Source organism: Mandrillus leucophaeus, unplaced genomic scaffold (genome assembly GCF_000951045.1).
Source record: "Mandrillus leucophaeus isolate KB7577 unplaced genomic scaffold, Mleu.le_1.0 Scaffold595, whole genome shotgun sequence".
Lineage (NCBI taxonomy): Eukaryota > Metazoa > Chordata > Mammalia > Primates > Cercopithecidae > Mandrillus > Mandrillus leucophaeus.
The window spans coordinates 2,107,619-2,123,173 of record NW_012106419.1 but is presented as its reverse complement, the minus strand read 5'-3'; the positions used below and the strand labels follow the sequence as shown (position 1 = coordinate 2,123,173).

Genomic DNA, 15,555 nt, shown 5'->3' with positions numbered 1-15,555 from the left:
ATGGGAGTATTCAGGACCAGCTCATTAGCGGGACACAAGCTGCTGTGGCCTCTGGAAATACTGTAGGAAATACAGACTTTCTCTGTAGGAGGTGAATCTGCCTTGGCTTCTGAAACAGGCAGAGTCCAGTCAGGAAAACAGAAACCATACCAGTTATTTTAACAGAAGACATTTAGCACTGGGAATGGGTTAAACAGGTCATGGAGGACCTGGGAGTAACTGCAGGAAGCAGCTGCCGCCTCCCGGTCTGCACCAGTGTATCTCAAAGTGTGGTCCCAGACCAGCTGCATCAGCGTCACCTGGGATCTCGTTAGATATGCAAATTCTGACCAGAAACTCTGAAGGTGGGATGCAGCATCTGTGTTTTTACAAGCCTCCAGATGGGTTCCATTTGAGAACGCTGCTCAAGGTTATACTTGGGGTTAAACACTTCCTTGGGGTTATCAGAACCTGTGAGCTCAGAGGAGGGGCCCTGTGGAGCTAGGACCTGACCCTCTGAGGAGGGGTTGGTGCTGCTGATCTCTCTGAGGGGGTGCAGTGAGGCTGGCTCTGGGAGAATGGGGGGAAGTCTGAAAACTAGAATTAACTGCTGTTGGGACCAGCTGCCATGAGAAACTGTTGCTGGGATAAGCTGCTAGGAATAGGAAGCAGGAAGGAAGGAGCGAGTCCCTTTGCCCTCCTCCAGCCTTGCAGGCTCCCTCCGATGCTCCATATTAGCCGAGCCTCACAGAGAGCCTCTGGCAAAACAAATGAGGTTTGCAGGGTTCCAGTCCCAGTGTCACAGTGCAGAGTAGGGAAGGGTAGGTTGGAGCTGAGGACAACAGCCTCATAAACCAGCACAGTGAGCATCCAGTTACACCAAGTTGCTGAATCCCTGTTGGGTCATTCAATAAAATAATAATAATCAAGGTCCTACAGAGTGCCAGACACCCTACTTAGCTTGGGGCACGGAGCAGTGAACAGGACAGGCAAAGTCCTTGCCCTCATGGAGCTGGCATCCTAGTGGGAGGGGGGCAGGCAGACCGGACAAAAATAACCAGCTGCTCCCTTGCTCACTCTTCTAGATGAGTTCCGGGCCCCTTGTGTGGCAGGCACTGTGCTTAGCAGTGGGACACAGACACAGACTTCTCCCTCTGACTGTGGGCTCCTCCAGGAATAGGTTTACAACATATTTCATAAAGTACTTTAAAACAGGAGTTCTGCCTGTCCCTAATAGTATGATTAATCTCTTCATTCTTGACCTGGAAACAGCCTGTGGCCTCTTGGAGCCTCCTAGCTAGCACAGGTGAAGGTGATAAATGCTTTGCCCAAGGGGACCCTGCCCCTCACCCATGGGCGGTGCTTGTACCTACTCGCTGGCCAGGCTGAAGCCTAAACTTACTTGTCAATCTCTGGAGGCTGGGAATCAAGCTGGCAGTTCTGGGCTCTCACCAGAGTGTGAAACGAAAACCAGGAAGGGACGCTCTCTGAGTGATTGCATTTTGCGCTCTGACCCAGTGCTCCCGTGTTTCCATGGTTCTCAGCCTGAAAAAGCTGTGAGCAAGTGGAATACCTGCCCTGCCTCCAGACACGCAACTCAGCCCAGGTCCTGAGAGATGGCACCAAGGTCATCCACACTAACAGAAATAGGATTGAAACCAGGTGACTTGTTTCCAAAGCCTTCCTCTGTCTTTGGGGGTGCATTTTTGCTTGGGAGAATGTTTGCACACAGCATTCTCTGAGCTCCTTCTGGTCTCTTGAGTAGCATCGAAATGGGATAATAAGGTAAATCCATTTGAGGTGAGGAATGGGTAGCCTAGTCTAATAATTACTACCTCATTCTTTTGCAGGACAGAATTTAGGAAAGCTAGTAAAGTTTCCCCCTCTCATGGGAAACTCTAAGGGAAGCTCAGAGTAACTCGGGAAGGAAAATTTGTTAGAATTTCACAGCTGAAATCTTGTTCTGATGGAGAGCGGGAATTAATCAAAACTTGCTGGGAGAGACCAGAGCCAGAGTTGATGAGAGACAGCTGGCTCCCTCCTGGCCCAGGCCCGTGCAGGGGGCCCCCTCGGGAAGCAGCTGGGGGCAGGGCAGGGAGGTGGCTGAAAGTATTACTCGGGGCTGATCAGCTTTTCCATCACCATGACATCATTCGACATGGCAGGGACACAAGCTGCCAGAAGGAAAAACCTAAAGATGTGAAATGTGCTGTTGGAGCAGGCCCTAATCAGAACCAGCACCCTTCCAGGGACAGACGGGGGCTGGCCAGGCTGGCTTGCATCAGGGCCGGCTGTGGGCAACTCAGACAGCCTGATGCATCCACCTTCCCAGGGCCCTGACCGCGGAGCCCAGGCAGCTGATCGGCTGCTTCCTGGACATGTCCTCTGCTTTGCTTTCCACCAGACCCTTTACCAGTGGGTGCTGGTAAAACTACCTGTTGCCCTCAGGGCTTTGGAATGAGTGGTCGGCATTTCTTCTTGCCTCCTCAGGCAGGGTTTCTCATTGTGACTCTTGCTTTCTTCTAGAGGAGAGAGTCTGTTATAGAACTAACTTCCTTTGGGGTAATTTAAAATGTCAAAATTTAAATCAAGGAAAAGTACTAAGTAGGCAGTTCTAGAGATGAAATGCTTCCAGAATGATTGCACTTGGTGAATTGGATAATTCCTTGTGTCTGTGACTGTATGTTTTAACATTTTAGAGAAATCTGAAAGGTTAATGTGCTCGCATGCACACACCCTGCTTGAGTGGAGCAGCAGTTGCTTTGTCCTCAGCTCGGTTTCTGTGAACTGTGAGTTGTTTCTCTCTCCCTTGAGTTGCAAGAGATCAGTACTTCCGGATCAGTACTTCTGCAGTGAGATGAAACTTCGGAGGAGTAAAGTTGGTGTTTGTAAGTTGCCTAGCACAGTGCTTGGCACACATTGCAGGTTGAATTTATTCGCTTTTCCTGACTTACCCTGTGTTAATATGGGTTTTCCCCAAAACAGAGCCTGGGTCAAGGATCTGAGTGCATGTGGTTGATACACAAATGATCCCAAGAAGTACCAGTAAGGAAATGGGACAGTGAGACAGGAAAGGAAGGCAGCTACAGACCTCAGGCTTCTCCAGAGAAACAGAATGGAGAGAGAAAGAAATGGATTAGTTGGTTGATTTTCAGGAATCGGGTTATGAGATTATGAGGTCTGGGAAGTCTGAATTTTTCAGGGCAGGCCAGTAGGCTGGAGACTCAGGGAAGAGTTGATGTTGCAGCTCAGGTCTGAAAGCAGTCTAAAAGCAGTTTATTTTTTTGGGAACCTTAGTCTTTTAAAGTCTTCACCTGATTGGATAAGGCTTGCCCACATTTTGGAGGGTAATCTACTTTATTCAAAGTCTACTGATTTAAATGTTAATCTAATCTAAAAAGATACCTTCTCAGTAACATTTAGATTGCTGCTTGACCATCTAGATTGCTGGATACTGTGGCCCAGCCAAGTTGACACATAAAATTAACCATCAGAGCAGACAAATAGAGGGTGTATTACTGAGCAGGTTACCACTGTGGGCAGCTGGAGCTCAATCCTGCTGGAGAACCCTGGGAGTCAGTGTAGACCATGCCCCAGAGTTACCCCCCATCAAGGGGCAAGGGAGCTGGGGCCCTGCATTATGGAGGGCTGCTCTGGGGACTGGAGTTCCCTGGCACTCCTGGCTTGCCATGCACGTGGACAGAGCCACTAGAGAAAGCCCTCAGGAGAAGAGAGGCAGGCACTTGCTGTTGCAATTTGGGCCGGACAACAGAGAAATGGTAAAAGCCAAGAGGATATGGGTGGGGGAGCAATACCATCCGTTCCATCTTCCTGTGTTCCTTTCCACCCAGGTTTTCTCTGAGCTCAGCTAGTTCATCTCTGGCAAGATAGTCCAGTCTTGCTGTTCTCTCCATTGTCTCCCTTCCTGAGGGAAGGCAGCTGTGGTTCTTTCACCTGGAAAGGAGGCTGGTCAGGGGACCCCGAGGAGAGTCTGCTCAGCAGCTGCCTCCACCACATTGCTTCACTCAACTGTGGCCTCTGGCTTGTCTTCCAGCAATGTGCATCTCTAGCCATGACCTTGCTTAAACAAACTTGGAAATTCTCTTCATTTAAATTTAACCTTTCTTACTTCTGGGCAGTTGTTCAGGGAAGTTGTGATCAGTAGAAAGTAAATTGGCCAGATCTCTACACTTGTTTGGACCTGCTATCCATGCATTCAAAAAAATGGGAGGTTTTGGTCAAGTAATGTACAACATGCACGAAGAACATATGTGGCAAGAATAGCCTGGTACCAGAGATTAAGGGAGTTCTGGATTCAGCTCTTTGGTGGGTGGTTCTCTGGCCTGGAGCAAGTCTTGTTCCCTTTTGGAGCCTCAGTTCCCTCATCTTAAAAAATGAAGGTTTTTGAGCTTAGTGGTCTCCAGGATTGCCTCAAAGCTTTGCCAGTCTGAATCTATCACTTTTCTTGCTGTTGTCCCTATTGAGGTTGGTGTGTGACACTTGCACAGGCACCAGCGTTTTCTGTGTGGGAGCACTTTCCTATATGCATTATTTTCTTCTTAATAATGGCATCTCCTGAGAGTATCCAGGTCTCAGGTCCCTTCTGGTGACACAGCCTTGCCTTGTAAGTCAACTGTTTGCTGGCGTTAAACAAGTTGGGGCAGACGGCTCTGCTGACTTGGAATTTGCCAGCTCGGCATGGCAAGATCCCTGAGATGGCAGAGGCCCAGGGAGGCCATTAGAAGCATCAAAAATATGCCCTGCGGCAGGTGCAGAATGCCGTTCAGGTCACCTTCCTCTATCCCTGTTCATACCTCCCCTGGTGGCTGATCCCTTTGATGTCATTAAAAGCCAGAGTCTTCCCTAATGCCTGACTTCACTTACTTAAATGCCAGTGGGCTCGGGGCTGCTTGTTACTGATGCAAAGCCCCCAGCTTCTAAGAGAGACGTGTGTGGAGACAGGGCGGGGCTGGGTCATCCGCCTTCTGTTGCTCAGCCATCTTACCTGGTCATTCCAGGTACAGAGATTCCTGTTCTCTTACTTTAAAAATAACATATTTCCTTGAATCCCCAAAACAGTTAAAAAATAAAAAGGGTTACGGAGGGGATGATGTCTGGCACAGAAAAGCAGTAAAATAGGTGTATTGACACTAAAGTCGTATTTCTATAATGAAATACATACCTATTTACTTATTGACTCTGAAATAACAGAGGTAGATCCTTTCAGGTTTATCTAGCATGCATTTGATACTGTGATCATGTTTTCTTTCTTTGTTTCTTTTCTTTCTTTTTTTTTTTTTTTAATTCAAGACTGTGTTACAGAAGTTCTGCCATCTGGCATTACACATTCAGGTATAGTGGGTGAGTTATTCTTTGCAGGAGAGGACCTCAGTACAGGCCCTACCGTGGTCATAGTTTTGTTGAAAGGATGGGCACTACAAAATGTTTGATCACCATACTCGGCTACCTGGGAATAAAGGCAACTCCAGCCTTCATCTGGGTTCCTGTGCCTGTAAACTACCTGAAGACAGGAGTTTATGCCTGCATTGTTCATTGGTGTATCCCCTCTACCTTTAGCAGTGCCTCGCCTATAGTCAGTGCTCAGTAAACGATGGCGGGCACATGGTCCAGTCCATGTACTGGTTATAGAGCATGACTCAGCTTCGTTGAGATGAGTTAAAATTATCAGACGAGATGGTTCCCTTGTATTGGGCATAAACCATGTGCTTTCTAGAAGTCAGTATTACACAAAGCCTTGATAATTTCACAGCTTCTGGTAATGTTCTGTACGTTTGTCATGATGTTTTGCTTGTCAGGACACTAACCTGTGTTGGATACATCTCATTGTTGATGTGCATATTGCTGGCTCAGTTGATACCTCATGATGGCATGAGGTTTAAATCAGGGAGAGTCGTGAAGTATGACACACAGAGATTCATTAGAAAGGCAGAGGACATCTTGCTTCTCTCTCGATTCTTTGAGCACTCTGGCTGTGTGCTGCTCTCTGAGCAGGTCTCGGCTTGGGGCTGCAGTCTCCTGCCATGGAAGGGTCTAGGTATCGTATGAGATGTGCATGTGATCCCGTGATGAGGGAAAGAGGTGGCCTCATGACAGTGTGTCTGTCCTTGCTGACATTTTGACCTCTTATTTATTGGCAGGCCTGAATTATGTTCTGACGGCTGACGTGGCCAAAAAGGAGAAGGGCCAGCTGCCCAGGGTCTACTTTGTGCTTCTGGGAGAGACGGTGGGTCAGGTCACAGAGAAGCTGCAGCTGACTTACATGGAGGAGACGTGTCGTCACTACGTGGCCCATGTGAAGGTCAGTCCTCTCCTCCTTTTTATCCTCAAACTTTGATCTCTGCAGATGTTCATTTGGAGCTGGTAGAAACTACTTTTATTATGTATTATGTATGCTCTTCCAAAATTTTATTTCACAGGGAGGAGCGTATCCATTTCTTCTTTTCTTTTAAAATTGGCCTCTGACAGCCCTTTTGTTTATCTTACTGTGTTGATTTCAGCCTTTAAGGGGGTTGTGGTAGTCTAGGAGACCAGTGATGGTCCCTGACTTTGACTTGTTCTTTTCAGAGGTTTCTCATCCTCTCCCCTCTATAAGGCTCAGTAGTCTTTTCAGAGGAGAGCCTTGGAAGCACATGCCTCTGGGTCTGCAGTGATGCTGGATCACACTGCACCTGATGCCTTTCTCAGTGGTCTACTACAAATTAGCTCATGGTCACAGTTAAGACATGTAAAAACTGATTGGACTAGATTTTTTCCCTTTGACTACTTTCTATTTATTTTAGGAATGCATTTTTTGGCAACCTTTCCCCTCGCACTCTAAATAAACTTGCAAATGTTTTTCTCCTCTTGAAATTGTTTGTTAAATACACTTTGCTGCTAATTCAGGAGGCCAGGCTTTGAATAGCTACAGAGTGGCCCTTGCAGCAGGCGCTGGCAGGGTGGAAGTCCTGGCAGTGCCTGATGCTGCAGGAATGGCCAGACACTGACCCAGGGGCAGGGTCAGAGAGTGGAGGAGGTGGAAGAATGCACTTAATCCAGGCCACATGGTGGGTGGAACGAGCGTGGGTTTTTGAGACACATAGATCCAGTGTGTATCCAGCTGGACGCACGTAGTGACCTCTCCCCGTCTCAGTTTCTGCATCTCTGAAATGGACACAGTAATCCTTACCTTGAAAGGTGGTCCTCAGGATTAAACATTACACAATGAATTTACTTAAAGGACCTTGAATGGTGTCTGATAAATAGAAAGCAACCCAATTATTATTATTTGGTTGGGCTGTATATAATTGCTAATATTCTTTTTGACTTACAAAAATGGAAATTTCATATAGCTCAACCTAACATTATTTATTAGCCACTGGATTTCTGACTGATAGTTTGAAAAGTCTGCAGATTAGAGATGAAGTGTCCTCCTGTTAGTGCCAGAGCAGAAGAAAAACAGCTGCTTCTAGATGCTTCAGGGCTGTATATAGAGAAATGCCCCACACACCCATGGCACTTGGCCTGGCCTAGAGCCCATGAGTCCATGCCTCTCAGATGCTTTTCAGTGGGGCTGGGCTGTGTCTTCTGCCAGGACTCCTGCAGGGGCCTGCCCAGACCAGCTGCCTGGGAGCTTGGGATGCTGGCCATTTATAAAGCTGCTCCTGAGCCTGTTAAGCCATACAACCCCACCCCCTCAGTCTTAGATTACATTGGCTTGTTGGTGCCTTTGGTGGGGTGTGAGACTGTGCAGTACAGGCTCATATGCAAACACTGTCAGGCCTTTGAATGCCTGTTCTTGGTGTTTTTATACCTGTTGTGGACAGGACATCTTCTCTCGGGCTGCTTCTTGCTAGGTCTATTCACAAAAGCTTTCCTTCAGGTTTCTTTGCAACTTCTTGCTTTGGCTGAGAAGTTATCCTTTGTTCTAGTTACCAAAGGTACTGGCTGTGAGATGCCACATAGAGCCTGCAGGCCTTTGCAAAGTGCTCTCAGGGAGTGGCAATAGTGAAGTGCAGGCCAGAGACAGGGCTGTTTCTATGGTGGCCCTGAGGGTTACTGGGGAGGATCAGGGCTGTGCAAGGGGTTGGTCCTGCTACTTTCTGATATCTAGGGTTGCCAGACTTAGCAAATAAAACTATAGAACTCCTAATTAAATCTGAATTTCAGATCAACAATGAGTAATTTTTTAGTATGAGTGTGTCCCAGATATTGCGTGGGATATACTTATACTAAAAACATTTTGTTGTTTATCTGAAATTTAAATTTAACTTGGCATCCTGTTGGCAGATTCAACTCTGCTGATCTTCCTCTACCCAACCAGTGGCATTTCTTCACTCAAGCAAAACCTGGCTGCCAAGAAGAGAGATTGAGATGATGGTTAGAAGTTTGGAGGCTGAGATCAGGGCTCTGGAGTGCAGATCCAGCACAGACCTTGATGTGATTATTTTGGTCATTCTAGGGAGAGCAAAAGAGCAGGCCTGCTTTAGTGAATTGGGACCTAGAGTTATTTAGATATAGTGATTGCTTGGCCATTTTCTCATGCAAGGAGGTGGGAGCAGAGAAATACACCAGATAGACACATATTTCTGAGGCCTTTATGGTTCAAGAGGCAACATTGTTGCCAAGGAACACTCAAGGTGGCTGATACTTTATAGCCATACTCTATAGCGGTGAGAATGTTTATTTCTGCCAGTTACTGTCTGGGCTGTAGCAGAGGACTGGGCAAATGGCAGAGTGCACCCATAGGATGAGTGCTAATGGCCTGGCTAGCTGTCCACAGGGGAGGCAGCAGGCACTGCCCCTGGCTTACTGGCTGTGGGAACACAGCTATGGAAGATGAGGCAGGAAGCAAGGATGGGGGGAATGGGAGTGGCAGCCAGGCCGCCTCCTGGAGCAGGAACTGGGGCCTGGGGGGTGTTGGTCAGGGGTCAAGAGCAGGATGCAGTCTCTACTGCAAGTAGAAGTGGAGCCAGCTCTCAGCTTTATGGACAAATCAAAGAAGATAAATAAAAGCATTCTGGCTTATCACACACCATATGGCTAGCAGACAGTGGGGCCGGCATGAGGGGCTGGGCCTGCTTTGTTTAGGCTATCTTTACGTATTTTTTTCTTTTTTTCTTTAAGCCTATTCCAATTTTTTTTTTTCTCCCTCTCCTTTTCCCTGGAAGTTTTCTTTCCATATAAGGTGATAAGTGACTTTATCATGGAAGACCGCGTGGGCTAACACCTGTTTTCCAGGCTGTCTTGTACCAGGCTTTGTTCCATTCACCGTCTTGAGGGGCGCCTCCGGAGGGTATAGGATTTTGTGATAAGGCAGCACATCCTCCTGGCGGGGGCGGGCAGGTACGTTCTCAGGGCCTCACTGTGGTCAGCAGAGCTGAGGTAGCTCCAGCCGCTTCCTTGGCTTCTCTGCCTCAGAGTTCACACACCCCAGCTTATCTTCCCTCTTCCCCCAGACCAGCCCAGTTTTGGGGATGGGGCCCTTCCCACTAGACAGTCAGGCTGGAGGCCTCTAGTGGATCTCACAGTCACAGGTGAAAGCCCAGCACCTCCCCTCAGCACCAGGCTCCCCATGCCCTGCCTGTGCTTACCTTTCTAGACCCATCTTCTGCCACCACATCCCCTGGGCCCCAGCTCTTGTCATGACCTGCCCCTTTCGTCCTGGAACCTGCTGCTTACTCTTCTTTGCCTTGGTTCTTATGCTCACAGAAGTCAGAGACCTGGTTTGTGTCATATTCATGTAGAACCATGTACTACCTGCATGATTTTTATGTTTTTTTTGGTCTTAAACTCATACTTCCTGTGGTATTTTCTTTCATATTTTCTCTTTAAATCAGCCAACTTTTGGTCTCAAATAAAATAATTTAAAACAGAAACTTTCACCTTTCTATAAGCGGAAAACCATGCAACATGTCCCCAAAACAGAAAGTAACTATAAAAATATATATTGAAGACATAACAGTGTCCTAGAAGTCTAGCTGGATTTCATTGTTTGTCAAAGTTGCTGATAAAGCGCCCACTCCATTCACGTGTTAGAATGGGAAATGATCAAGTTCTAGGGAAGGCTTAAAGACATACGGGCACCACACTGGAACTTCCTTCCCGATGCAACCAGGACTGCAGGGGAATTGACCGGGAACAACTTTTCAAATACGAGAGTTATTTTGCGGAGTCATGCCTATGTGCCATAGAAATCCACCTTGTGGGCCCAGTCTGGGAAACCCTGGCTATGCTCCGCTTTGATCAGATGTGCCTTGCCCCATCCTGCCTGCTGAAGGCTTGCTGTTGTTCAAAGCTCAGTCCACAGGTTTTGAACACCCTCAGCGGCAGCCACTGTCCTAGGCCCTGGGGTTGCCACTGTCATCTTCCTGACTTCTTGGAGCTTGTTCCATGCTGCCTGACTCCTACTTGTCAGGTGGAACCTTGTTGGAGTAACTAATTGGGTTAGCCAGAGTGTGGGCTCACAAAGGCTTCTCATATGGAGTGGGGCCTGCTCGCCTCTGTCTGGACCGACTGCTGGGAAGTGATGGCTTGAGATGATAGAGAAGAGAGTTTGGGATGCGTGGCCTATGCCAGAGAATAAATGCGGGTGCCCTGTTGTTACTCCATTGTTTTCTGGTTTATGTGTTCTTACCTGGATGACAGCTGTGCTACATCCTCTAATCCTGCACAATACCTTGAGAGCACAGGCCTTTTGTGAGATCAAATGCCTATGCATGACAGGCAAATAAGCAGGCTCTTCAGGACCAGGGAAACGATGGCAACAGTTCTGAGTCTGATGCAGGGATGGCAGAGAAGCCCAGGCAGAGTAGGGGGGCAGTGACGTCATTCCCTACTGTGAGGATCAGTGACACCCTCTAGAGGCGTTCAGGGAACTGTTTTTGAACAGAACCATGTGTCAGACACTGTCAAGAAGGCCAATAACAGGATTATTATTAAAAACAAAACAGTCTACATGAGACAAGGGAATATGCACATCGGCTTTTCTGAGAAGCTGCAGATGTTCATGAGATTTTTCTTTTATGTTCCTGAAGGGTTTTTCAAGGAACTTTGAAACCTAAGTGACTGCAGCTCCTTCCTTGCTTTTGTGGGCAGATGCTCATCCAGGCCTGGTGAAGGGTGGGACATCACCCTGGCCACCAGGTCCCCTGAGAGATCACACCCTGTGATCTTCCCAGGTGTTTTGGCCTCTTTCCGTTTTCATATCCAACAAAATGCCTTGGGACCATGGCTTCAATCACATTATGTACTGTGAGTTTATAGAGTGTTGGATGCTGGTTTTCAGAGATGATCAAGGCTTTTTTTTTTTTCTTGTTTAAGAAACAGATAGTTAAGAAAGGGAGATTAAATTGGAGTTAATAAGAACTCTGAGAAAGAGGTGAAAGAAAAACAGCAAAAGTTTCTTCTTTATCTGGAAAATAACATGCTAAATCTCTGGGTCAGCTTGAGAAGTCAAAGAAATAGCTAAGAAAAAAAAATGTTGCAGGGTTTGGCAGAAAGGGATGCCAACCTTAGATATGAGGTCTTCTGAAACTTTTAAAATTTGTTTATTTTTTGAATCAGTAGTGTGTATAGTTAAAATTTTAAAATGGTTATAAAAGGCTAACATGGTGAAACCCCGTCTCTACTAAAAAATACAAAAAACTAGCCGGGCGAGATGGCGGACGCCTGTAGTCCCAGCTACTCAGGAGGCTGAGGCAGGAGAATGGCGTAAACCTGGGAGGCGGAGCTTGCAGTGAGCTGAGATCCGGCTACTGCACTCCAGCCTGGGTGACAGAGCGAGACTCCGTCTCAAAAAAAAAAAAAAAAAAAAAGTTGTCAAAGGAAGGATGTCTTTCACCTATTTCCTTTTTCTCCCAAAGACAACTGCGGTTCCATTTTCTTACGTGTCTTTCAAAAGCTTGTCAATAAATATAGAAATCTGTGTGTTTACCTCCTTTTATTTTATGCAAATAGTAGTATATTGTGTGCACAATGTGGTAAAGCTTACTTTTTCTTTTAAAGTATTCAAAAGCAGAATGGAGGAACAGATTTTGGTAAATCTGCACAAAATCCAGCTGTCCCGGATGGAATACAACTCAACAATAACAATATCGTGTTATTATGATACACACAATAACATGAATGACTTTTGAAAGCATTATACTGAGTGAATGAAGCCAGACACAAAAGGCTACCTACTGGATGATTCCATTTACATGACATTCTGGGAAAGACCAACTAAAGAGAAAGCAGTTTGGTGGTTTTCAGCGGCCAGGGATTGGAGGAAGGGCTGGTGATGATTGACTAGTGATGATTGACTTCAAAGAGGGATGAGGCAACTTTCTAGGGTGCTGAACATATTCTAAGATCATGATTATAGTGGTTGAATGGCCAAATGTATTAAAACTCATCAGAGTGCACACCTAAAATTAGTGAATGTTATATATGTAAATTATATCTCAATCAAACTTATTTTTTTTAAGTTTCGTGGAGATTGTTCCATATTGGTGCATGTAGAGCTTCCCTGTTCTTTTTCAATAGTTCTTTTTACTATTCCTTGATTTATTTAACCTGTCCAGGTGGTCTTCTACATGTCATTTCCAAACTAACCTGGTCTGATGCTTGTAGACTAGTCATCTTAGTTTGCTTCTCTCTCCAGAAGAGGCTCCTCCTCTCTCCCCTAGATCCATAGTATCCTGGCTGAGGACCCCTGAGAGGGCAGCATGGAGGGGCCCTAGTGGTCTCTAAGGTGGCCTTGGACATGTGTCCTACAGAGGACAAGCCTCTCAGCTATAGGGTACCCAAGGAAAATGGGAGCTTTTTCTTGATTCCTGCAGTTGACTTTGTGCCTTTGGCAGGCTCTCCTGGTCTGTAGGTAGCATACATGGCCTGAATGTTTGGTAAGGGGTGCTGGAAACTAGGGCAAGACAAGAGGGAAGGCTGGGATGCACAGAACTGATGTGTGGGAAACCACCATCATCATCCAGCTCAGGTATGAAGCTGCTGCTCATGCGATACGCTCTGCTCCCACTGATGGCGCTAAGGAACCGGAAAGCTGGGCTTCGGAGACCATGCTGGAAGTCAGCTCACTGAGTGTGGGTTGCCTTGACCACCTCCTCTGGGAGGCCATGTTGTGCATAGCTGGAGAGCAAACTGGGGATGAATCAAGAAGGGAAAGGGTGTGGCGAATGTTCAACATGGGAGCTTATATCTCCCATGAGCACTGTTTGGCCATTGATTTCTTTCTTGGGTGCAACGAAGGGCTTTTAGTCCTCTGCATTTGGACACTTGCCACAGAGGACATTGTGATTAGCAAAGGAAAGCACAAAAATTCTAATACAAAGGCTTTGCCTGGCTTAAGTCCTTTTTTGAAATGGAGCTGATTTAAATATGGAAGTATAGACACAGCTTTGACACTTCAGTGGTTTTTATCATAAGCTTATTTGTACTGTATGTGAGATGCAGTTTGTAGCAATTGTTATGGGTAAAATTTTTATTTTAAGAGGTGACTTTCTGTTTACGGTTATTCATTTACACTAGGTTCATCTATTAATATATACTGTTGATGCCCTTTTAACACTGGTTTTCTTTGAAGTCGCCCATGATAATGTGTTGTTTTATTCGTTTTGTCTTTATATTTGAGATGTGATTATAAAGATCCCTTCTGCCTCAAACCTTGAATTTAGATATTCATTATAAGCTGGATTTCCTTCAAAGTAACCACCTTCTAGTCATTCCTGTTTTGAAATTTCTTCCATGGTTTATTTATTCACTTTTATCATGGTCCGTTTTTTACTCTAGGAGTTAATTCGAATTTTGGAAGCAGCAAGATTTCTCTGCAGTCCTCTCTAGTAGATAATAGTGTGTTTGGGGAAAAGTGAGGTGTAATAATACAGGAATTAGTATTAAAGAATGTAGTAATTGAACTCCCTTTGAAAATGATTTTAAAAGAAGAATACCCATAATATTCAGGTAATAGCGATGAAAGCAGCTAACACTCATTGAGCATTTAGTATGTGCTGGTTACTGTGAGTCACTGCATGTGAGATAGTTACTGTTTTTAATCCTCATTTTACTGTTTCGAAGACGAGGCATAGAAGAGTTAAGGAACTTGCTCATGACTTTATAGTTGACAAGTAGCAGAGATAGGATTTAAACCCACAAGTCTGGCTCCTAAGACTTGGGTTTAAACCACTGCATTGTAACACCCCTCGTAAGTATAAGCTAGAACTATTAGTAACTAGTACTTATTATATGCCAGATACTTTTCTACAGGCTTTACATGAAGAAAGAGAGGTTAAGTAACCTGACTCAGCCTCTAAGCTAGTGAGAGACTGCCTCTTCCTAATAGAGTCCTGGGACCATCTCTGTGTTGAGTATATGGCATGGCCCCTAGAAGTGACAGCTTTTGGGGGTTTATATTCTAGAGCAGTGGCGTGCGGCTAATGCTTAACAACAAACTTTTGGAAAGAGGGGGCATGACTTTTGTAGCATTTTGCAAATTTCCTTGGTGTAAATATTCTCATCATGTCTGATTTCAAGCTACCAATGAGACATCACTGCATGTGGAGTTAGGAAGAGACGCACAATAGCACACAGTTGTTTAGTATTTCCAATAGCTCTAAATATCTTTAAGAGCATAGATGATAGTAAAGTATGGTAAAATAATTAGGAAGTTATGAGTGTTGAGTATTTATTACCTTTATCTTAATATAATTTACTTATTTTTAAGTGTATTCAATTTAACTTTTAATAATGGCCGTGTTTAACAACCCTGGCTCGTAAACTTTCTGAAAATTTAACAGTTGGCCTTTGGAAACCCACTGCAGCAAGCCCCAGCACACAACTGAATGTGTTGAGGGCTTTGTTGTTGTTATTGTTGTTTTTAGTTTTAGATTCACAGGCTACAGGTGTTTGTTTGTTCCATGGGTGTATCACATACTGGTGAGTATTGGGCTTCTAGCATGTTTGTTACTAAGTTGGTCATATCACTCAAGTCTTGCCTGATACACAGATGTTTCATTATCAGAGTCTTTTTTCTTTCTTGTTTCCTGTCACTTTTTAAGTTGATGAATAATAGGAAAGTAAATTTGTGGGGTCAGTTAAACCACCAGAAACAGCTTTTATGTTTGTACATTGGGTTCAGAGGTACTCTGTATTTTGACTGGATTTACGGGATAGTGTAATTGTTTCCATTTAAAACAATGGAAAAGATTTCATTTAAATTTATTGAGATCTTATTCTTTACCCTCATTCCATGCATGTTTAGGATTCTGTTCGACAGCCCTCTGCAGTCTGAAGATGCACGAATTGCTGACTGTTGGGCTTGCTTGGAGAGGACGGGGGGTTATTACCTCCCATAGGACTGTTTAAACTCTGGAAGTTTAAAGTAAACTCCTGCAACTGAACTTAGTCCTAATTAGTACAGAGTGAACTAGCTGTGAACAACCTTTGGTTTTCTTACTTGGTGCCTTGATCATGTGAGACCTAAGGGCTGACCTGCCCTTTTCTTATCAATTGCTTTAATCAGAAATAACATATCAAGGTGGCCCAAGTTGTGTCATTATTCTTTCCTTTGTCTTCTCCACCCGTTCC

General features: G+C 45.3%; 1 protein-coding gene across 1 annotated transcript in view; it reads left to right on the top strand.

Annotated features, from left to right (window-relative positions):
* The window catches only part of ITGA9 (integrin, alpha 9), a 385,411-nt gene that overhangs the window by 55,955 nt on the left and 313,901 nt on the right, over positions 1-15,555 (top strand). Inside the window, exon 12 of the mRNA XM_011999512.1 lies at positions 6,138-6,298. Coding sequence (XP_011854902.1) covers positions 6,138-6,298 — 161 coding nt within the window. The remainder of the gene's footprint in view (positions 1-6,137; positions 6,299-15,555) is intronic.